Source organism: Acinonyx jubatus, chromosome A1, assembly GCF_027475565.1.
Source record: "Acinonyx jubatus isolate Ajub_Pintada_27869175 chromosome A1, VMU_Ajub_asm_v1.0, whole genome shotgun sequence".
NCBI lineage: Eukaryota > Metazoa > Chordata > Mammalia > Carnivora > Felidae > Acinonyx > Acinonyx jubatus.
The window spans coordinates 27,886,017-27,908,580 of record NC_069380.1 but is presented as its reverse complement, the minus strand read 5'-3'; the positions used below and the strand labels follow the sequence as shown (position 1 = coordinate 27,908,580).

Here is a 22,564-nt window from a genome sequence, read left to right as displayed (position 1 = left end):
TACTTCCCTTTTGAAACCATGTGAGAGTATGCTGCAGGCATCTCTTAGGAACATCAGCATCATGAGAGCGCCTCAGAAAATTATTAATTCAGTAGCATCATCTAACATGCAGTTCATATACAAATTTCCCTAATTGTCTCAGATATCCTTGATATTTTTACTTTGTTCTTCATCTAGGCAGGATCCAGTTAAGATTCACACTTATTTGGGTATTGTGTCTCTTTGGTCTTCCCCCAATATCACCAGATATCACCAATATAAAGACATGTATCCTTTGTAATTAGTACAGTTAAGTAATCTGTAGGATGATGCTGAGAGAGAGTATCCTGTTCTCCTCCAGTAGCTTTTAACCCAGTGATTAAGATACATTGATAATTTTTCCCTAAATCACTAATTACTTTGGGAGTTACAAATGGCATTTTTAAATTTTGTTATTTTTTCCATATTTGTCATTCAGCCTTCTTATATATACACATATTTTCCCCCAACTCCCATCCTTTTATCTGTCTCTTTTAATGGATTCATAGATTTTTTTTAATCCAGTTGTTATGATCCATTAAGTATTTTTATTCTTTAGATGCCCAAGTTTGGCCAGTAGGAATTCCTTCAAGTTGGCTTCTGTTTTCTTTTTTTAATTCCAGTGTATGTATGTATGTACATACACTGGAATTAAAAAGGAATTAAAAAGTAACATACAGTGTTATATTAGTTTCGGGTACACAATATAGTGATTCAACAATTCTTTGCATCACTCAGTGCTTCTCACAACAAGTGTGCTCTTAATCCCCTTCACCTATTGCTTCTGTGTTCTTTTGAAATGACCCATTTAGTCCCTGAGGTCTTCATTGCTTTCTGTCACAATTAAAATGTTCCATCCACACATCATGTTTTCTCTGCCTCCAGCTTGGAACCAGCCATTTTCCTAAGGAGCTCTAGTTCTTTTATTAGCAAATGGTATTTAGAAACCAAAATCTGGGTGCTGGGTATGCTCATTACTACTGAGGGTCATTGCTTCTGTGATCTTTTTTTCTTTTTTAATGAATTTATTTATTTAGAGAGAGGGACGGCACGAGTCTGGGAGGGGCAGTGAGAGAGGAAAGAGAGAATCCCAAGCAGGCTCCTCACTGCCAGCTTAGAGCCCAGTGTGGGGCTGGAACCCACGAATCTGCAAGACCATGACCTGAGCCGAAACCAAGAACCAGACCCTTAAACAACTGAGCCACCCAGGCACCCTGCTTCTGTGATCTTTTAATGGAAAAATGTAGTACATGTGTTTAAAGAATCATGAGTTCATATTGATAATTCGTATTCAAATTTAACATTACGTTATTTTCTTGACTGCTTTGGTTTCATATTACGTGTATCTCTTAAACCAAAGATTTCCACTAATTTCTAATTTATTAAAATTAGCAAACATTTATTGAGTTCATATAGTACGTGAGGTACTGAAATCTGAGGAAACATTGAATAAAATGTAGTCTCTGACCTTAATAATTTAGTTTAATGGTAGGAAAGACAAGTACATGTAGAGACAGTGATGGTGATGTGTTATGATACGGAGTTCATGATCTCAGTGTGCAGACAATACAATAGAAACTTTGATAATGACTAAGGGGTGAGAAAATCTTTATAGGTCTTGGACTGGGTAGGATTTCTACAGGGGAAGATTAGAGAGTAAGGACATTTCTGATAGAAGAGCAGATCAACAAATCAGTGGAAGGAGAATATGGTAGAAGGAAATTAACGTTCTCTTTATGTCTGACTATCATACTCATTATTTTCTTTATATAAATTCTTCTTCCATCTGTTCCTTTGCACTTGTGACCTTTCTTCTACCAAATCTGGAAAGCCTTACCATCTAGTTGTGTTAAGACCCTGAAAAGCCTTAGTTCAGGTTACTCTCTTTCTTTTCCATCTCCAACTTTGTTATGAGAATAATCACTTTTGTTAGCATGCCTTATTACAGTTTCCACATCATCTCACTCCTTATATAAATTGTTGCTTCTGTTCTGCCAATGACTAGGAAATCAGGCATGTAGTCTGTTGGGTTTTAGTGTAGGATAAGAGTAAGTGTACCCATTGTGAGGGCCTCATGAGCTTCTAATAGGTCGAATGCCTGGGCTATGGTGTGTGTGTGTTTTGATCACTTGGAACTCTACTTAAATAAGCCTTTTGTTCTTTCTTCCTCTCAGCTCTGTTGAATTCTGTAGATATTCTGTAGCTATCAAATGCATATTAATTGGAGAGTTAGTGACTGTACACTTAAAAGTAGAATATCTCCAGGATCTTTTACCTTGTCTTAGAATTAACTAAATTAAGAGTATCTTTTATTTTCAGAGTTTCAGTGAAGATGTGTTCCAGTCGGTCAAGTCTTTATTACAGAGTGAGAAGGAACTATGCAGTGTATCAGCGGAGGACTGTTTAAAGCAGGAGGAACATGCCAATTTGACTGAGGTTTGACATAATACTTTCTATATCTTTTCCTAATAAAACACAGTGTATCTTCATGCTATTTTGTAATACTTTCTGTATCTTTTCATAATAAAACACATGGTACTTTTGTGTATTTTCATCCTTTGTAAAGCTGCATCGTCTATTTTTAAATTGTTTAAAATCTCTCTATATTAATTCAGTATGAGAAGTACCTGTTTTAAATATCCACCAACATAATTGTCTTAGTGTATTATAACGAGCACATTTAATTCAGTGCATAGACATTGTTGATCACTCATTGGACATACAGCACTATGTTAGATGATTCCTGCTGTACTCTGAAACATGAAATATATACTATTTTCGTATATTCATTTTTTTGGCTATTGTTAGTTTTCTTGGTTATTTAAATTCAGCACTTTGATACAAAATGAAAAAGTAGTGATAAATTTATTTTGAAATTAATATATATGCTAAAGATATACTAACTACTTGCTCACCTATTTCTGTGCTACATCAGTGTTTCCAGTCTTTGTTTGGATTTATTACTGTGAAAAGAAGTAAATTTTTTCTTGCATTACAGCTGTAGTTAATCAACACATTCATGTTACCAATGTTACCAAATGAGAGAAGTAAGATATTAGGTTATTCAAGCTCAAAGATGATAAGTATGCTAGTTAAAAAAAAATTTTTTTGAAACCAAGGATCTAATAAAAAATAGGGATTTTCTTATATATACATATATATATGTGTATATATATATGTATTTGTGTGTGTGTGTATATCTATGTGTGTGTGTGTATGTATGCACACACACACACACACACACACACATATATATATATATTATTGTCAAATGGATTTTCTTATTTTGGGGAATGCTTTTCTTCCATACTCCTTGAGAAACTATACTTGAGATCGTTCCACAGGCTGATGAGCATACCTTTTAAGCCTAGCGTTCTCTGACCCAAGCCTTTTCTATTTGTGTCTGCTAATTTCTGTGGCTCTTGCCTGTTATCTTCTTTGTTATCCCTCCTGCTTTACTTTAGTAAAGCCCAGCCACCCTTAATCTCTTCAGTTGTTGCCAAGTGTGACAGGTCTCCTGTGTCTTTCTGCCCTCAGTTTTCCAGCCTGTTTTCTCTAGCTGCTGACGTAGTGCCTTTCCGAGCCCACATTCCTTGGCAAGGCCTTCCTTGGTCAATGGGAAATATAAAACTACTGGCATCTTCAAAACCCCATGTCAACTTATTTTCTTTTTTGTATACAGTAAAAGGAAACTTGAAAGAATAGCAGGAATTTCTGTCTCACTTGAGGGTGTGCTTAGCTCAAAGTATTTTTTCGAAGAAAGGAAGTTTGTTTTTAAGTGTCTCTTTGTTACTGAGTGCCTGTGCTGTGCCAGGCACTTTCCTCCACATTGTCTTGTTAACCCTCCCAACCGTGGAAGAGGAGTTGTATTGCTTTAAGTTTTATAGATGAGGAGACTGGCTCTTGGAGCCAAACAGTGTACCTAGAAACCTGGAATTAACTGAACACTTTTGGGAAGTAATAACCATATCAGAATAAGGATCCCGGGGTAATAGAATATTGTGACTTGGTTGTAACTCATCAGAAAGGGATCAAAAGTACATTGAGTGTTGCTTTCTGTTTTAACTATGCTGCTTTCCCATAATTCTTGAGAATTGATTATCCATATTGCTGTCATTTAAGTATTTCATATTTTTAGTCATAGTACTTGTTTAGTAGATTTTTGTCTTCACATGGAAAATTTTCCTTCCTATGATGTGGCAGACCTAAAGATAATATAAATTTTAAAAATAATACTTTTTTGGGGTTACAAAAGTAGTATGTAATGCTTATAGAAAATTAAGAAATACTGAAATCATGAAAAAGAATTCTTACGAATTCAGGGAAAAGAAAAACATGGTGAAAAAAAGTAGCAAAAAATAACACTTATATAATTCTACCATCTAGAGTTAATCACTGCTTACTTGGTGTGTCGCCTTCCAGTATTGTTTTTCATGTGTATGTTTTTAAAAATAAGGTTGAAATTGTGTATATACCTGTGTCATCTTTTCCGTAACTTGTCCTTTTTACGTAATGTGACATTTTCTCATGCCATTAGATATTCTTTAGGAATTCAATTTATATAAACTTGTCCAGAGAAATCTCTATTATATGGGTGTTGAAGGAAACAAATGATAATATCACAGGGAGTCAGTAAGGAGTCTTGGGGCCTACCCAGGGAAGGCCTCTCTGAGGGGGTGACATTTAAGTTGGCTCTTGAAGAATGAGGAGGAGCGAGGCATGTAAACATCCGAGGAGCAGTGATCCAGGTTGAGGGGGCATTACTGCAAAGCCCTTAGGCATGTTCTAGACCCAGAAAGGGGACCCATGTGTATGACTGTAAGCAAGGAAAGGTTGAAAGCACCAGCTAACCCAGAACCTTGGAGCCTCAGTTAGGACTTTGCAGTGGGAGGTGTGGAAGGGTTTTGACAAGGAGGTGACATCATTCCTGAGGCCGGTGGGACAGGACTGTAGTTATGCAGGGAAGTGGTGGCAGGGGCATGGAGAGAAGCGGACGTATAGGAGATGGGTGTGTGGAGTAGAACTGATTGAATTTGCGAATGGAGTGGACGTGGGGAAGGTTGAAGAGCTGCATTACGGAGCCACATCTTTGGTAAAAATCCTTTGTGGTGATCTTTGAAAATTTGAATCATTTTGTCCATGACATCATTTAAAAAATGTTTTTAATTGAGTAGCATAATCAGCTTCAGGTATATTACAGAATGATTCAACATTTGTATATAGCAGTCAGCATTTTAACATTTTATGTGCTTTTGTCTATTTCTCAGCTCTGTCAATAATTGAGATAAGACTTAAAAACTCAATGGAGATTTATTCCTTTTTTATTCAGGTCACATTTCTAGGTTTTAATGAAGAAACAGATGCTGCTCACATACAGGTATGGTTGATTTATTGAACTGGAAAAGACCATGAGAGATTATTTGGAACAAATTTTGAGACCATGAAATTTGCCTTATTTGCCTAAAATGTACATTCAACTCTTCTGTTATCATTCCTATTTGAAGCTAAAAGATGACATTTTGAGATCTGCTTTTGAGTGTGCTTTGGGCATTTTCACTTCTAGCATTTTCAGAGTATTCTTGTTACAGAGAGCAGTTTTAGGTTAGGAGACCACAAGTGTGATATATCTGAGAAGGCTGCAAGCCACAGGCTAACTTTCCTTCCATTCTGTGCATAACGTAGAAAGTAAGACTTCTTTTTTATTTTGGATGGCCTTAAAATCTGACTTCCTCAGATTATTATATTTTTAATTGAGATAGTGTTAAATTTAGAAGGTGAAATTTGTAAAAACTAATGATTCGCTAATGCAAAAATTTTAGCCTGATTTTGGCAGGTATTTAGAGAGACTGGTAGTTGAGATTATGATCAGCAAAGGAAAGTTTCACAGTTACATAAAGAGGGTCGAAGCTCTTGCAGATGTGGTAGGCATACTTTTTTTTTATACCTTATGCTGCTGCTTAATATTTGTGGTTGCCACGTGTTTCCTTCTGTGGTAGTAAAGTGTCTCCTAATAGAAGAGGTAATACCGTTCACTTCTTTATGAATAATGCATATCAGGCGATAATGAAAATTCTGCCGTGTGTTTTGATTGTGCCCTTGCCTGAAGGAAATGGTTTATTTTTATTTAATTGTTGAAAGTGTATTTGTTTTGAGAGTGTGTGTATATGTGTGCACACGTGTGGGGGAGGGGCAGAGAGAGAATCCCCAACAGGCTTCACACTGTCAGCCCTGATGAAGGGCTTGAACACACCAACTGTGAGATCATGACCTGAGCTGAGACCAAGAGTCAGATGCTTAACTGACTGAGCCACCCAGGCACCCCTGAAGGAAATAGCTTAGATAGAAGGCGCAAGAGAAGACATATTCCTGAGAACATAAGGCTGAAAAGAGAAGTGTTCTGAAGTATTTATTTTTTAATGTTTATTTATTTTTGAGACAGAGAGAGACAGAACATGAGCAGGGGAGGGGTAGAGAGAGAGAGAGGGAGACACAGAATCCGAAGCAGGCTTCAGGATCTGAGGTGTCAGCACAGAGACGCACTTGGGGCTTGAACTCATGAACTGTGAGATCATGACCTGAGCTGAGACCAAGAGTCAGACGCTTAACTGACTGAGCCACCCAGGCGCCCCTGAAGGAAATAGCTTAGACAGAAGGCGCAAGAGAAGACATATTCCTGAGAACATAAGGCTGAAAAGAGAAGTGTTCTGAAGTATTTTTTTTTTAATGTTTATTTATTTTTGAGACAGAGAGAGACAGAACATGAGCAGGGCAGGGGAGGGGTAGAGAGAGAGAGGGAGACACAGAATCCGAAGCAGGCTTCAGGATCTGAGGTGTCAGCACAGAGACGCACTTGGGGCTCGAACTCATGAACTGTGAGATCATGACCTGAGCTGAAGTCAGATGCTTAACCGACTGAGCCACCCAGGCGCCCCCTAAAGTATTTGTCTCATACTCTAGTTCCTCTTTAAGAGTTACTGATAAAGCCATGTTTATAAAGGAAAGTACTCTTTGAGGGGTCAAAGACATTAATAATTCTTTCACTGGGTTAAATATTTACATAAAAAGGACAAATAAGTAAAATAATAAAATCTATTTTCTTTATATCTTCATAAATTTTTCAGTTAAAATCTAATACAATATGTTGGAGAGGAAAGGCCGAAAAATAGATTTGTATTTTGCAAATGTAAAACTTAAGCTCCAAGAAGTACATTCTATTGGGAAGAATCTCTATATGTATGAAAATTCCATGGTTAACCTGAAGATTGCAGGTTGATATTTGCAGCTAAAAACTCTTAAAAGCCTAATTGTCATGGATTCAGGAGGTACCGTGTAAAAATGCTTTGTAGCTTGATATCAGTACTTGAAAAGGCTGCAGAAACAGCAGGTATTACAATATTTTAGTACATTTTATTTTTAAGTTAAATTGATTGTGTATGATAAACTATATTAACTATTTTGAACTGGAAATTATATTAACCAGTGGACCTTATGATTTTCAGACAAAGCCCACATTATGGGAGTCTTAACAAAAGTGTTATGGGGCAGCCGGGTGGTTCAGTCAGTTAAGCGTCTGACTTTGGCTCTGGTCATGATCTCACGGTTCATGAGTTTGAGACCTGAGTCAGGCTTTGCACTGACAGTACAAAGCTTGCTTGGGATTCTCTCTCTCTCCCCCTCTCTCTGCCCCTTCTGCATGCGTGCTCTCTCTCTCTCTCAAATAAACTTTAAAAAAATTTTTTCTTAAAGTGTTATTTATTGTATCGTTTTAAATTAGGATTTAGCTGCAGTTTCTTTGGAACTTCCAGATCTTCTGAATTCACTGCACTTCTGCAGTCTAAATGAAAATGAAATTATTTGTATGAAGGATATAAATAAATCATCAGATGGAAACAATGGTTCTCCAAGTCAGGTAACTTTTATATATAATTTCTAATGAGTTTTTCAGGGCAAATTTTACAATGACACTTGATGGACAGTATTAAACTTTTAAATGCTTCAAGTTTCTTTTTTTTTAAATGCTGTCTCAGGGAAATACTATTTATAAGAAACATAACTCATGAAGCTTTGAAATTACTGAAGGATTGAATAACTTTGGCAATAGCTTTCAATTAGATTTTTCATGTGTGAAGTTCCCTAAATGATAATGCCCAGTACATATTAATTTGTTTTAGAAAATACATTTCTGGGTTTCTTGAATTTCTTCTACCTTTGTATAAACTATAGGCACTTTCCCCTTTTATGACCATTTCCAAATTTATATAAATATTGTGTTTTAGAGAACATACTTTAACTTGTTTTCTGGCTAAAAAAATTCAGTGTAAAGTGGACATTGGAAGACATGTTTATTTGTAAATAAAAATGTCACCATTTCAGACAGGTAGGTAGTTTTATAACCTTCAGCTTTCAGTTCTTTACTAAGTATTATTTTGTTAATAATACATCAAAGATAAATGCTTTGCATTTTTTACCTCCTAAAAATTGAGTTAGTGGATTTAAAATTTGAGTTACTTATTATTCCAAGTATTAAAAAGCTACAGTGTTCATATGGAGGTCTACAGATAACAATAGAACTGCTTGCCTCATTTCCTTAATTATATTCTTCATTTATATTTACTTTGTTTTATTTGCTAGGATTACAAGAGGTGATTAGCTATTTAGTTTCCACCTTTTCCAATAAGTCATTTGTCAATATTTGCGTTTTTTAAGGTAATATATATGGAAAAAATCTGATGACTTAGATTCCTAATCAGAGCTGTAAACATCATGGTAAATTGTAAAACGAGGGGAATTTAGGTCAAAGTAGGGGAAGATTCTTTTATAATAGGAGAGAAGGTGGTATCATGCTGGAAGCCACTGTAAAATGGGATACAAAAATAGAACAGAACCTGGTTCTTGCCCTCATGCAGTTTACAGTGTAGTTGGTGAGCTAGGTTAATGAGCAAGGGAACTCCTAGGGCTTATAGTAATATAGGAAAGCATAATTGCCAAGGGTATGGGTGGTAAGTTCTGTAACATTTAAGGAGCTAGAGGAGGTGGAATTTGAATGCCGGATGGGAGAAAGATTGGGAGGAAAAGAGATTGGGAAGTGAGAAATGTAGAGAAAGAATGAAGAAAAGAATTAAACAGTACAAAATCAGGGAGCCTTCCAGGATCCATGCATTTCTTTTTTTCCCGAGATTGTGTTATTTCTAGACTTCACTTTCCAGATACTGTGCTTTGTTTGTATAATACATGTTGAAATTAAAATTATTTTTTATCATCTTTCATCTTCCCCAAGAGTCACCATTCTGGAATGCTCTGTGTCATGAGAGTGTCACCTACATTACCAAGGCTCAGAATTGATTTTATCTTTAGCCTGCTAAGTAAATACGCTACTGGTATAAGATATACCCTGGACACATACTTGCATCAGAAACGCCAACTTGAGACTGCTCAGGAAGATGATGACGACACCAACCAGTCCGTTTCTTCCATAGAGGATGACTTTGTCACTGCTTTTGAGCACTTAGAGGAAGAAGAGCCTTTAAAGCCATTTACTGATGGTTTGTTCTTTATTAGACTTTCTCTTGAAATAGGAAATTAAAGTCTGATGTTCGGTTTTAAAAGTTTTAAGGCTGCCTGTTCCATTGAAATTTATTTTGAAATTTGATACCGTTTAAGCATTTTACCTGTTTGTTTTTTTGATTGTGCAAGGAATTTTTCTTACGATTTTTAAATTCATTGTTACCTGGTTTTTAGTTTTGCTATTTCTGTTCTTATTTTGGTAGTACTGTTCAAGCAGTGTTTGCTTCATTACATTAAGTGTTTGGACCATGTCTGGGTTCAAATTTGAGAAGGGTTAGCTGGCAGAGGGACGATATTAGTGTTTCTAACACACAGCGACAAGAAACTAAGCATTTTGTAGACCCAGATATTCCCATGTGTGAGGTAAAATGAAATTATGTTAGTGAAAGGTGTATTTGCTCTCAAATTCATTTGGGAGGAATCTGGTAAACCACAGAGTGTAGAAGTCATTTATGTTACAAATAAATATTTCATCTTAAAGTCTACTTATTCCCATTGATGTGAATTAATTTTTAAAAGATTCTGTTCAAGAATAATTTGATCACTTTATTCTTTTCCTATAGGAATAAACATTGCTGCACTAAAGAGCCAGTGTGATGCTGCTTCACAGACTTCTTCTGGTCACCATCTAGAAACCCATGATTTAAGAATTCTGGTTAGCTCTGGGAGGCAGAAGTCATTGGCTAAACCTTCAACTTCCTTAATAAATATGCTGGGACGTAAAGAACTACCTTCTGTGAAAACTTCAGTCACAACACTAATTTCTGAGCCTTGGATCCAAAAGAGTTTCTATAGATCATCTAATGCTTCAGATAAAGGTAGTGATACACAGAAAATGTTTTTTTCTTCTTCTCCTGCCTATTCCTCTGAATCTGAATGCTCAAGTCCAAGTCCTGTTATTTTCTTGGATGAAGAAGGATATCAAAAAAGTTTAAAAGCAAAACTTGAGTTACCTAAAATTCCCGTGATGAAAGATGATATAGAGGATTCAGACTCAGAAGTAAGTGAATTTTTTGATAGTTTTGATCAGTTTGATGAGTTAGAACAAACTTTAGAGACTTCTTGTCCATTTCTAAAAGATCCTGTTGTAGGGAAGCCGTCGCAAAAGAAAGGACACAAACATGAAAAATCTTGTTCTGTAACTACTACTATGAATCCTCAAAAATTCAAGTTTGAGCGTCCAGCTCTCCCAGCTAACGTTAGAAAGCCAACTCCTCGTAAACCAGAATCCCCTTACAGTAATCTGTGTGATGCCCCGGATTCACCTCGCCCAGTGAAGGCGTCAGGGGAGGACAGTGGTTTGTTTAGCCCTATTCGATCCTCTGCCTTTAGCCCTCTTGGAGGTTGTACTCCTGCTGAATGTTTTTGCCAAACAGATATTGTTGGAGATAGGATTCATGAAGATCATGATTCTGTTTATTACACCTATGAGGATTATGCAAATAGCATCTCATGTAAGGTTCTGGGCTCTGTTCTTCATACCCAACATACTAATGCCACATCAAACATTAATAGCATTAAGAAGGGAGAAAATAAAACGATAGCTCTTCACAGTGGAAGCCTTGATCAAAAAAGTAAATCTAAAAATAAATCCTTGATGATTAAAGATACTATTCAGAAATTTGCCTCGGACCTTGTGGAAAAAAGTTTTGGCAGTGCATTTAAAGACTTACAGAAAGGAGTCTCTTCGTGTACCAATGCGTTGTGTCACCTGGCTATCAAATTGACATCCTCTGTTTTTCAGATGGCATTTAACGAACTGAGAAGGCAGTGTGCGTTTTCACTGAGAGAACGTGCTGTTAGTGGTCTGGCTAATTTTTTGGTGAGTGAAGCTTTATCAAATGCTTTCAGGGATTTACAGTATGTAAAAAAGCAGATATTCACAAACACAGTCGCTCGGTTTGCTGCGGATCTTGCTGAAGAGCTTGTTTTTGAAGGCATCATGGAGGTGTGTCAGTTTTCCTGTCCCCCAACACCCGCATCTCCACAGTGTTGGCCGTTTGACTATGAAGACAAAGCAGTGAAGTCCTACGCTAAAGACCTGTCTGAGTCTGTATTACAGGAAGCGTTCATCGAGCTTTCACAAGCCGGCGTGACCTTCTCAACCAAGGCAGCAGTTAGTGTTTCCACAGATACCATAAAGGATGCCAGTGCAGGAAATTTAGCGCCACCGACACAGACCTCGACGTTTTCCCCTGCTTTTAACAACCAGACCCTTATGGAGACAAAACCCATGCAGGAACATAAAAAGGAATACACAGTACAGCAGGCCTTGTTTTGTACTTCTGGAATTGTTACTTCGATACCAGTACCCTTGGCAGGAAGTGCCCTTCTCCCATATCATATCTCATCTAATATATATCAGTCAAAATCTTGTCGGTCATTGGATGATAGTAATTTGAATGGCGATTCTATCCAGACATGTGTTACCACAAAAAACAAAGATGAGGAAGTAGCGTGTCTCAGAAATATTTGTTTACCCTCAGACCAGAATCCAGGTAACCAGAATGATTTTAAACCAACTAATGATGCTGCTGAAGTGCAGAGCTCTTCAAAATTAACAAGTGATCCTGTGATTATTAACAACTTTTCTGCAGCAGTGGTGCATACGATTGTAAATGAAACTTTAGAGTCAATAACATCATTCAAATGTACAAAAACAGTTGATGAACAAACAGATGGTGTAACTAAAACAGTAAAGGGAGAAACCCTTCCTTTCTGTTCTGATCAAGCAACAGTGCAACAGAGAGAAGTTAGCAATAAGGATATGTTTGCTGATCAATTATCTAAATCTATTATTAAACATTCCATCGATAAAAGCAAATCAGCGATCTCAAATGTAGATAAAAATGCTGAACGCAAGGAAGACTTGCTTGTTCCTGGAGAAGAGTCACAGTTGACCTTGGAAAAGTTCCCCAAATTTCTCGATGCTCAAGATCACTTAACCCCCTGTTCACTTTCAGTAGGAAAGGACTGTGTTCCAGAACGTAAAGGTTCTATAGCTCATGGATTTTCTTTAGAGACACCGCAACCTTGTCCGACAATTGTGGGTCAGAAACCTGATTTGAAGGAAGTTGCTAAAGACAAATCCATGAAAAAGGATAATTTGAATAATGCAGCACTTGAGCCCTTGTGTTTTGGTCAAGACCACCCTTGTCCTCATTCACATACTTTCTCCTCTACAGTGCTTACGTGTGTAGATGGTTTGCACGTGGAAGATAAACAGAAGATTAGAGACGGCAATGTGATACCCGATACTCCTCCATCCACTCCTCTAGTACCATCCCAGGCTAGTTCTGAATGGGATATCAAGAAGTTAACCAAAAAGCTCAAGGGGGAATTGGCAAAAGAATTCGCACCTGCTACACCACCCTCTACACCTCACAACTCATCTGTTGGTAGTTTGTCTGAAAGTGAACAAAATACTATAGAAAAAGAAGAGTTCATGTTGAAACTCATGCGATCTCTTTCAGAAGAAGTGGAAAGCAGTGAAGACGAAGAGCATCCGGAAGTGGATGTGAAGTCAGAGCACTCAGGGAAGAAAGTTCAGTTTGCGGAATCGTTAGCTACACACATCATTTCTCTGGCCACAGAAATGGCAGCTTCCCATTTAGATAATAAAGTAACTCAGGAACCCAAGGTTAAAAGCCCTTGCTTAACTGTGAAGAGTCAAAGAAGTGTGTCACCTACTGCTTTAAGTCACTCAGAGGAAAACTTACAAATATGCAATTTTGCAGGTGACCTGGCAGCAGAAGTCATTACGGAGGCTGAGAAAATAGCAAAAGTTAGAAGCTGTGTGCTTTTCAGGCAAAGGAGGGATAGTTGTTACGTGGACGGTGGCCGAGACGATAGATCAGAAGAGAAGTTGGAGATGGAGGCTCTGGCAGACCCCAAAGAAGTAGATCCGTCCAGTCTTTCATTACCACCAAGTTCTTGCGTGTCTGGTCTGACGTACAAGTATCCCAGCTGTGAAAGCGTGACAGACGAATATGCAGGTCACATTATCCAAGTGCTCAAACAGGAAGGTGGTAATAGTGAGTTAATAATGGATCAGTATGCCAATAGACTTGCCTATCGATCTGTTAAGTCGGGATTACGAGAAGCAGCGAAGGCAGCCCAAATGAAGTGCAGCTCAAAAATGTTCTCCGTGCAGAGCTCACAGGTGACAACCAAGAACGACCTCTTAATATTCTTAAATAAAGAACACCACCAAGAAGTGGATCACGAACGACAAAGTAAAAGAAGTGGAGTTTACCTTTGCAAAAATAAAACTTGTGAATGGACGCTGGATACATACAAAAATGACTGCTCTGAACTGTATAGTTTTTCAGCCTCTCTTGCTCACAGCATAACAAGAGATGTTAAAAAAGAGCTGACAGTGTCTACAGTTGGCTTGCCAAAATCCTTAACAGATTCTTGCCTTTATGAAAAGTCTGGACGTGATGAAGAAACCAGATCGCCCGTTGAGCCAGAATTTCCTCAGGCTCTTCAGCCTTCCCCGCAAAATCACAGATTTTACCACAGTACAGGCAGCTTAAATGGGTTTGGTTATGGAGAGAGTGTGGTTCAAGCTATAGAACAGTATGCGAAAAAAGTAGTGGATGATACCTTAGAGCTCAGTTTAGGATCTGCAGTTTTCCATACGTCTGAGTCCACAAAAGCAGCTGATAGGGTCACTTATGCAGAAAAGTTGTCACCTCTTATAAGTCAACCCTGCAGATATTGTGACCGTAAAGAACTGCATGACTGCACTGGAAATTCATCTCAACATGTTTCCAGGCAGGATTCACTTGCTACTAGTCAGCCAGCTTCTAAATCAAAACTTAGCAACATCTATCAGGAATCTAGAATTTTTCATCTTGATGTCCCACAAATTCATGTTGGTCTTGATAAGAAGACAGTGCTTGCTGAGAAGATAGTTGCTGAAGCTATTGAAAAAGCAGAGAGGGAACTGAGCAATACCAGTCTGGTGGCTGATAGCGGGATTGGACAGGATGGCGTTAGCTTTGCTGAAAGCCTTACCACAGAAATAATGACATCGGCGATGACCAATGTTGGACGTGCTGTTAGCAGGTGAGTCTCAGATTTCTTTTGGGTCTTAGGATAAAATGAAACGTTAAACTTGGTCATATGGGTCTTAGGTCCTGTTCCAAAAGGTACAATTATTTTTAACCCCTAAGTTAACAAAAAATTTTCCAGACTACATTTGTGTATTGTTTCATATCCTGTACGTTACTCCTCGTCTGTGTTGTCTCATTTTTTCCCCAGCAGCCCTCTGAGGGGAGGTGTTAACCATCTCCCAAGCTGGAAAAAGAAGCTTAGGGAGGATGGTCACCTTGCTTCGTTCACAGAGCTACAAAGTAGGTAAAGCTGGATTGAAGGAACAGCTGGAGGGTTTTATACAGCAAATGTATAAAGCAAATGATAACCAACTACTCTGAGATTAAATTTTTTTATAGTGTTTTATTTTTTTCTCTTCGCAAAGGTAAGTTGTCTTATAAAGAACATAATTTAACCAATTGCTGTGAGGAAGAAAGCTTTAAAAACTCTCCAAAGATTTTCACTGCTGCTATCACTTCTTTTTTTTTTTTTTTAAGATTCTTTTTTTAATGTTTATTGTATTTACTTTTGTTGGGGGGAGACAGAGAGTGAGCAGGGGAGGGGAGAGAGAGACAGACAGACAGACAGAGACAGTATCTGAAGCAGGCTCCAGGCTCCGAGCTGTCAGCATAGAGCCCAACACGGATCTCCAACTCACAAACCGCGAGATCATGACCTGAGCTGAAGTCGACGCTTAACCCACTGAGCCACCCAGGCGCCCCTCCCTTCTCTTGATAGGCCTCTATCTAAGGGGACATTTCTAAGAGCCTCACAGGGTCTTGTGCTGTGCCTTGTGCTCAGAGACTCTGACACCTGAGTTCAGATTTGCGCTTTTAACCTTTTTTGCCTCCCTGGGAAGCATCAGGATCATCACTGTTATTAGTTGGTAGGATTTTGTTAGTCCCACTGAAAAGAGAAAGTTCCTAGAGTCGGGGTGGGATTTAATGGAGTCACAGGATTTTCTCAGATTTTTTAGTGGCTTTTGTCAAAGCTGTGGCAATGTCTGTCTCTCTTCTTAGCCATCTTAAAATAGGGAGATGGTTTGTTGAGGACCTTGGACTGCAGTTGTTCCATAGCGTCCTCTTGAGCTGTGTCTGGGCGGTCCCTACCAGGCGGCCTCCTTTCTCCTAGAGCAGGAGTTGGCACACTATAACCCACGGGCCAGATCTGGCCACTGCTTTTTGTTTTATTTGTAATCATCTGTGAGCTAAGACTGATGTTTACATTTCCTCGGTGGTTGATAAATCAAAAGAATACTATTTTGTGACGTGAAAATTATATGAAATTCAAATTTTATGTTTCTCAATAAAGTTATGTTGGAACACAGCTGCGCTCATTCATTTATGTATTGTCTGTGGCTGATTCTATGCTTTAGTTGCAGAATTGAGTAGTTGGAATAGAGATCTGTGGCCAACAGGTGCCTAAGTATTTGCTCTTTGGCCCTTTACGGTAAAAATTTGCAAACTTTTGTCCTAGACCTGCACTTTCTTTGTTCGTGGTTACCTATCAGTTCTTAATATGATGATAGACATATAAGAAGTGGTTAATAAATATATGGATAAATAAGTTGTAGTAAACTAGGCTTTTCTACCCCTGTAGCAACCTTCCTCAAATAAAATTAGCCTCAGACTATTTTAAGTGTGTCTCCCTGTGCCCCTCCCCAGGCCTGTGGGATCACCTCTAGATTGGATCCAATCACCTCTAGATTGGAGTCGAGGGCCTGGCAAATGCTATTGATAGCTCAGTATTTTCACTTTCCCTTCCTACTCCCTTGGGTGAGTAAGTCAGCCCTTGGACTTGTTCATATAAGCTGGTGCTGTCTTTTCCAACGTTTTGTCAAGGCCAGTGGAATATTGCTTTGTATTTCTTTTCCCTTTTCTCTTCTTAATAACTGGGCTAGGGTTCTGTAAGTGCTGATCGTTAAAAGTTGACTCTAGTGTGTATAGTGTGCTGTTTCCCAGTTTCTGTTTCTGATGTTAAAATGGTTTGCCTTTGAAGCTTTAAGGGGGATTCATTCAGATGGATTATTTTTAAAGGTATCGTTTGGATTCTTTCACTAGTGTCCCCTTTCTTGCAAATGTTTGATTCATGAAAATCACCATAAATATTTCACAGAACTATAATGTACAGAAGGGTGGTATGTGAGTATTAAATGGGGAATTATATGGTAGTGCATTTTTAGAAGAGCAAACATCTAAACTGTATTCTGAGCTGTTATTTATGAGCCAGAATAACTCAGCAGTCATTAAAACTCTTCTCTGGACCTCATCTAGTGGGTCATTTCAGCCAAAAAACCATTAGATTGTGGCACATTCCAGAGAAGTGTTAAAAAAAAAAAAGAACAAAGGAGTGCTCCATTATGGCTCAAAACTGTAATGTGCCTGTCCACTATAATTCTGGTTGCTGTATCTTAAATATAAAATGAGGATAGCCCCCAAGGGGGTGGGCAGTTCAGGATCTATCCCAGGCACTGGGAATACAGAAATAAGTAAGACGGTCAAAGATACGTGTTCTCTGGAGCTTATGTTCCAATGGAATAAGACAAAGAAGTAAAATACGAAATTTGTCACAGAGTGATAAGGGCTTTGGAGGAAAACTAAAAGAAGAGAGGTGGGTAGAGGTGGGGTGGGGTGGGGTGACGATGGATGGTGGTGGTCAGTGGCAGCAGGTGGGAATGGTGGGCAGTAGCTAGGGAAGCAACACTGAGTAACATTTGAGCAAAGAGCCCAGGGTGAAGAGAGAAGAAGTCATGTGGGAATTGGTACCAGAGGGTACCAGACAAAGGGGTAGGATTGTGCATGTTGGGGAAATAGCACAGAGGCTGCATGGCTGACGTTGGTGAGCTGGGGAGAGTAAGAGGTGAAACAAGATGGAGGGAATGACGAGAGGGAATCATACCAGCAAGTATAAGGATCTGGACTCTGATCGGTGAGAGGCCACCAGAAGGTTTTGATCAAAAGACTAACATTTTTCCTCATCATCTTTAAAAATAGAATTTTTAAACTGTTAAGTTGAGAACAAAATATAGAGTGGGCAGTTAAAGTAATTGAATAGTGAATGGCCTTTCTTGTGAAGATGGAATAAAAATGTAAATGTCTCTTCTTCATTGAAAAAAATAATGAGAAGGGTTATGATCCGTGCTCAAAATTTTAAAGAGATCTGGCTGGTTTGACTGTAGGCTTGATTGACAGTAGTTGAATTCCTCAAACTGCTTTTTTGTTCTTAAAGCCAGAAAGAGCTTCCTGTCAGTACAAATAAAAGTACAGCCTTAAAAGTAGGTGGTAAACTTAGGAACTTGTGCTCCTCTACAGAGGTCCCAGTTAAAATATGAACTGCTTTAAAGGCAGTTTAGATAAATGTAGCACTTGGGGTGGATCCATAACAGATAGAGCTCAGTTCACTTTGAAATTAGTATGCTCTCCTTCAAAGTCTCTTCATTAGCAGACACAAAGTGTTGGATGGGCCACTGGTGTGGCTCTGAATATTGTGTCTTGTTTTTGTCCTCTTTATCGTCAAATTGATAGCCTTAGAATTCAGAATCTGATGCTTTCGGATTGGTTTTCTTTTTCCCCTCCCTCTCTCCCTTCCTTCCTTCTAGTCCAAAAGAAATAGAAGACTTTCAGTCAACTGAGTCTCTGGGCAGCCAGCAGCTGAACCTCAGTATTGGTGATGACAGCACTGGCAGCTGGTCCAATTTAAGTTTTGAAGATGAACACCAGGATGAGAGCAGCAGTTTTCATCACCTAAGTGAAAGGTAACTGAAGTTGTACGTGTGATCCTCAGAGCTCAGAAGTAGCTTTACACCGGGGGGTTTGAGAATTATGAATTTGAAAATTCTGCCATTGTTTTCAAAACATATTTTATTATCCATAGTACGGTTCCAATGGTTTTGCACATTTATTAGATACAGTTACAAGCCAAGCTAATTTTCTTTGGGTGTGCCAGTAGTTGATATGAACAATACTGCATACATTTGGATTTATACCCTGAGGATTTTCCCAGACTTTTGTGAACTTTTGATGGAAAAAATGTATTTCTTACTTTAAAAAGGGTACTTTTCTTTTTCTTTCTAGTCTGGGGTAAAGGACAGTTATCTGTAAAAGGTATCAAAATGGCCCTGTAATTTTCTTGTTATTAGTTAAAGTAATATCTTCCTGGAGAAGGAGTTCTCACTTAGCCTCTATTGAGGAACAAAATGACCTAGAGCATTTATATGTGACTGACTGGAAATAATACATAAACTCATCATAAAAATATGGTTTTGTACAGAAGAAGGCACTTAACCTCATATATAACTTTTCGTAGTTAATTTTGTTCAGAATAACAGTCCTTTGAATATTTTATTAATTGCAGTACATTTTTTTCTTGTATTCTTAACTCTATAAAGGCACTCCTGACTAAACTATAAAATGCCATAAATTCTGACCCACATTAATTGATAATTGGAAATAATAAATGCCCTCCACAGCTGAGTGTAGGGAGAGGAAAGGGTTCTTAGTTTCAGGCTGTGGAAGGGACCCTGTGAGGCTTCAGTTGAACAGAACCCTTGGAAGTGACTGAGCAGGAGGGGGAGGCGAGAAGACCATGGAAGGAGGGGAGGAAGGAAAAGAAATGGCTTTTCACCTGTTAGAACACATCATCTCAGAGCATTTTGTTTGATGCTTGGATTAACCAGTATTAATATTTTTATAGAACATCTGTTCTGTCATAGTTTCTTAAAATGCTGTGTAAACCACCAATACATCTTAAAATCGAGTTCCCAAAAGACAGTCTTTAAAAGTGGTAGTGGGACGTAGGGGTAATATCACAAACATCATGTGGCCTTTTCCATGACTCTAACCTGGTATAGGAAGTTAACACTAAAATTCTTCTCATCTTGGAGAAATACGGGTTTCTAGAATTTCCGTGAGGGTTGATGTTGTTGCTTTGGAAATCCTGGGGTTAAAATGAGAGAACCAGGGTTAGTGGCCCATGGCATTAAGGGGCCTGTCGCCAGTAGAAGAACCCTGAAGGATATTGTCCAATTTGATGGCTCTGTCCTTGGTTCTGTCCTCTTTTGCATTTTATTAGTGCTGGAGAGTAAGGAGTCCTTCCCCACTTCCTTATCTGTGGTTTTTCTTTTCCGTGGTTTCAGTTACCCGCAGTCAGTCAAGGTCCAGAAGAAGATGGCCCTCCTTCTGACATGTTGTCAGAAGGTCATTGTAGCCTAACATTATGTTACTATGTTACTGTGCCTGCATCACTGGCTGCACTTCATCTCAACACGTAGGCAATTTATCTTTTCACCTCATCACAAGAATAGTGAGTACATACAATAAGATGTCTTGAGAGACAGGCACCACATTCACATAACTTTTATTACCATATATTGTTATAATTATTCTAGTTTATTGTTAGATTTTGTTGTCAGTCTCTTACTGTGCCTAATTTATAAATTAAGCTTCATCGTAGGTATATATGTAAAGAAAAAAACCATAGTATATATGGGGTTCAGTACTATCTGTGGTTTCAGGCACCCACTGGGGGTCTTGGAATGCAGTCCCTCCACAGATAAGAAGGGACTACTGTGCTCATTATGTGTGAATGACTTAAAACGAAAATTAAAAAAAAATCTCTTTAACAGAACCAAGTTTCAAAAAGACCAAATCAGGCTGAGACTAAAATGATTATGTTTAACATGGGTAAATACATTTGGCTCAGAAAATTAGCTGTTTGAATTTGGGATGGGAAAAACTTGGCTTGATAGCATTTTGTCAGAAACACACCTGTAGTTTTAATTGAGCACAGTTTTTTGTTTTTTTTTTTTAACGTTTATTTATTTTTGAGACAGAGAGAGACAGAGCATGAACGGGGAAGGGTCAGAGAGAGGGAGACACAAAATCCGAAACAGGCTCCAGGCTCTGAGCTGTCAGCACAGAGCCCGACGCGGGGCTCGAACTCAGGGACCGCGAGATCATGACCTGAGCCGAAGTTGGCCGCCCAACCGACTGAGCCACCCAGGTGCCCCTGAACACAGTTTTAATAAGAACTCTTATTCTGTGTGGTTATTAAGGTTCAAGCACAAAGAAAAACTAGGGCCTGTCCAGGGTTGGTAGAGTGCATGTTGAATATACAGGTTCCAGGGCCTCACCTCCCAGAGATTAAGATTCATTAGGTCATTGGAGGTCCCAAGAATCTGCATGCTTGGTAAGCACCTCAGATGATTTTAATGCAGGTGCTTCAGAGACCACACTTAAAATACATGACTTCACATGTTTTGTCTTTGATGACATGTGCTGTTTTCTGGTACAGAGATCAGATAGGAGATAAAAGACTCCAGTTTGGACACTCTACGTGCTTTCACTCTAAATAGGAAGTTTAGTACAGAGCAACAGTTAAAAAAAACCAATAATTTCAAAGTACACAAGTGTTTATGAGGAATGTATAGTTATTTGATCAGGAAGAGACCTGGTACATGCATCTCTTCAAGTACTTCAAGCAGTCTGTGAATCTTAGTAGTTATATAGTGGATTAGGTAAGAGGTGGGGCCGGGCTTGCAGAAGTTTTGAGATAATCTTTATGAGATATGTCAGAGTCGATAGTCATCTTCATATGGCTGAAAACCACAATAAAGAATTTTAGCCCTAGACTCCCACTGGTTGGAGGTATGCCTGTTCTAGACATTGGAAATATGAAAAGATGTAAAAGGAAAATACACAAATAGGAATAGATAGGAAATAGGAAAAGATATAAAAGAAAATGATGGAAACAGGACAGTGCTCAAGAATGAAATATGAAGACTGTTAAGTGAAGAAATTAAGTTGTTTTGTGTTGGATTAATGTCAGATGATCATTGCTCAGGACAGTCCTGGTTTGCTCCTGCTGTTCTGGTATAGTTATTAATGGTGACTTCTTTCATTTCCAAAAGTGTCCTGGTTAGATGAAAAATTCTATGGTCACCCTATTTAGAAATGGCATTTTATAAATAACTAACTTTAAATCTGATCCATTTTGAGGGGCAGCAGAGGTGAGGGAATGAGGTTAAATAGAGGGAGTTTGAATTTTTGGTCTTTACATTCTTCAGCTGTTATTTCTTTTCATGTTCACTTAAAATCTAGGTGATGGATTTTTATTATTAATTAAAAGGAGGGGTCATTGTTGTCAGGGAATGAGGAAGAATTTTAATTTTGTAGTATTTTTCTTTGTTTAGAAAAATCGTTCTATTGGTAGATGTAAATGCAGTGTTTGAGATATCAATTTTTTCTTTCTCTTTGGCCCACAGCCGTCTGTCCCTTCGGTATCTCCATGTTTTTCCATTCTCGATTTGTTTGACAGCAGGCTACATAGGCATAACTCTGGTTGTTTTAATGGTTTTGTGATAGAGCTATACTTTTTTGAACGTAGGTTGAAAAGGCACTGCTCAGTTTTAGCTTTTATTTTCGAAGACATTATAGTGTGTGACAGTGTGATAGTGCCAGAGTAAAGATGGATATGCAAATTGTTGAAATTGCTTGGAAACTCTTTATAACATTTAAATAATTGTCCCTTTGTTGGTAACCTTGTCAACATCTACTGATGCACAGAAGATGATTTTGTGTTAATTCACTTTTTAGAACCAAAATTTTGGTTTGTATAAATATTAATTTTTATAATTGCCTAGCATAATGTGGGGAAATATAAGCTGCTTATCACTGCGAACTAATGTGCTTACTAATTATTTTAATGATTTAGAATTTTAAATTGCATGTTTAGGTTTTAATCTGAAAATTTTAATTTAATTTTGTTTCTGAACACAGTTGCTTTTTGTGTTTTATTGCTTTGCCGCAGTTTGAGAATCTAGTTGCTTTCTTCTTCTAGTTAGGTAGTTCAAGAAGTTCTCTGTGTGGCACTGGTGACTGGCCCA

At 38.2% G+C, this 22,564-nt stretch overlaps 1 protein-coding gene across 8 annotated transcripts in view; it reads left to right on the top strand.

Annotated features, from left to right (window-relative positions):
- Positions 1-22,564, top strand: part of AKAP11 (A-kinase anchoring protein 11) — a 49,792-nt gene that overhangs the window by 16,178 nt on the left and 11,050 nt on the right. For all 8 annotated transcript variants that reach the window (XR_008295668.1, XR_008295665.1, XR_008295666.1 and 5 more), the window contains 6 exons: positions 2,338-2,454; positions 5,348-5,395; positions 7,793-7,927; positions 9,296-9,560; positions 10,146-14,655; positions 18,281-18,436. Coding sequence is in view for 1 of the 8 variants with exons in the window: in XM_053216035.1 (XP_053072010.1) it covers positions 2,338-2,454; positions 5,348-5,395; positions 7,793-7,927; positions 9,296-9,560; positions 10,146-14,655; positions 18,281-18,436 (5,231 nt within the window). In the remaining 7 variants the exon portion in view is untranslated. The remainder of the gene's footprint in view (positions 1-2,337; positions 2,455-5,347; positions 5,396-7,792; positions 7,928-9,295; positions 9,561-10,145; positions 14,656-18,280; positions 18,437-22,564) is intronic.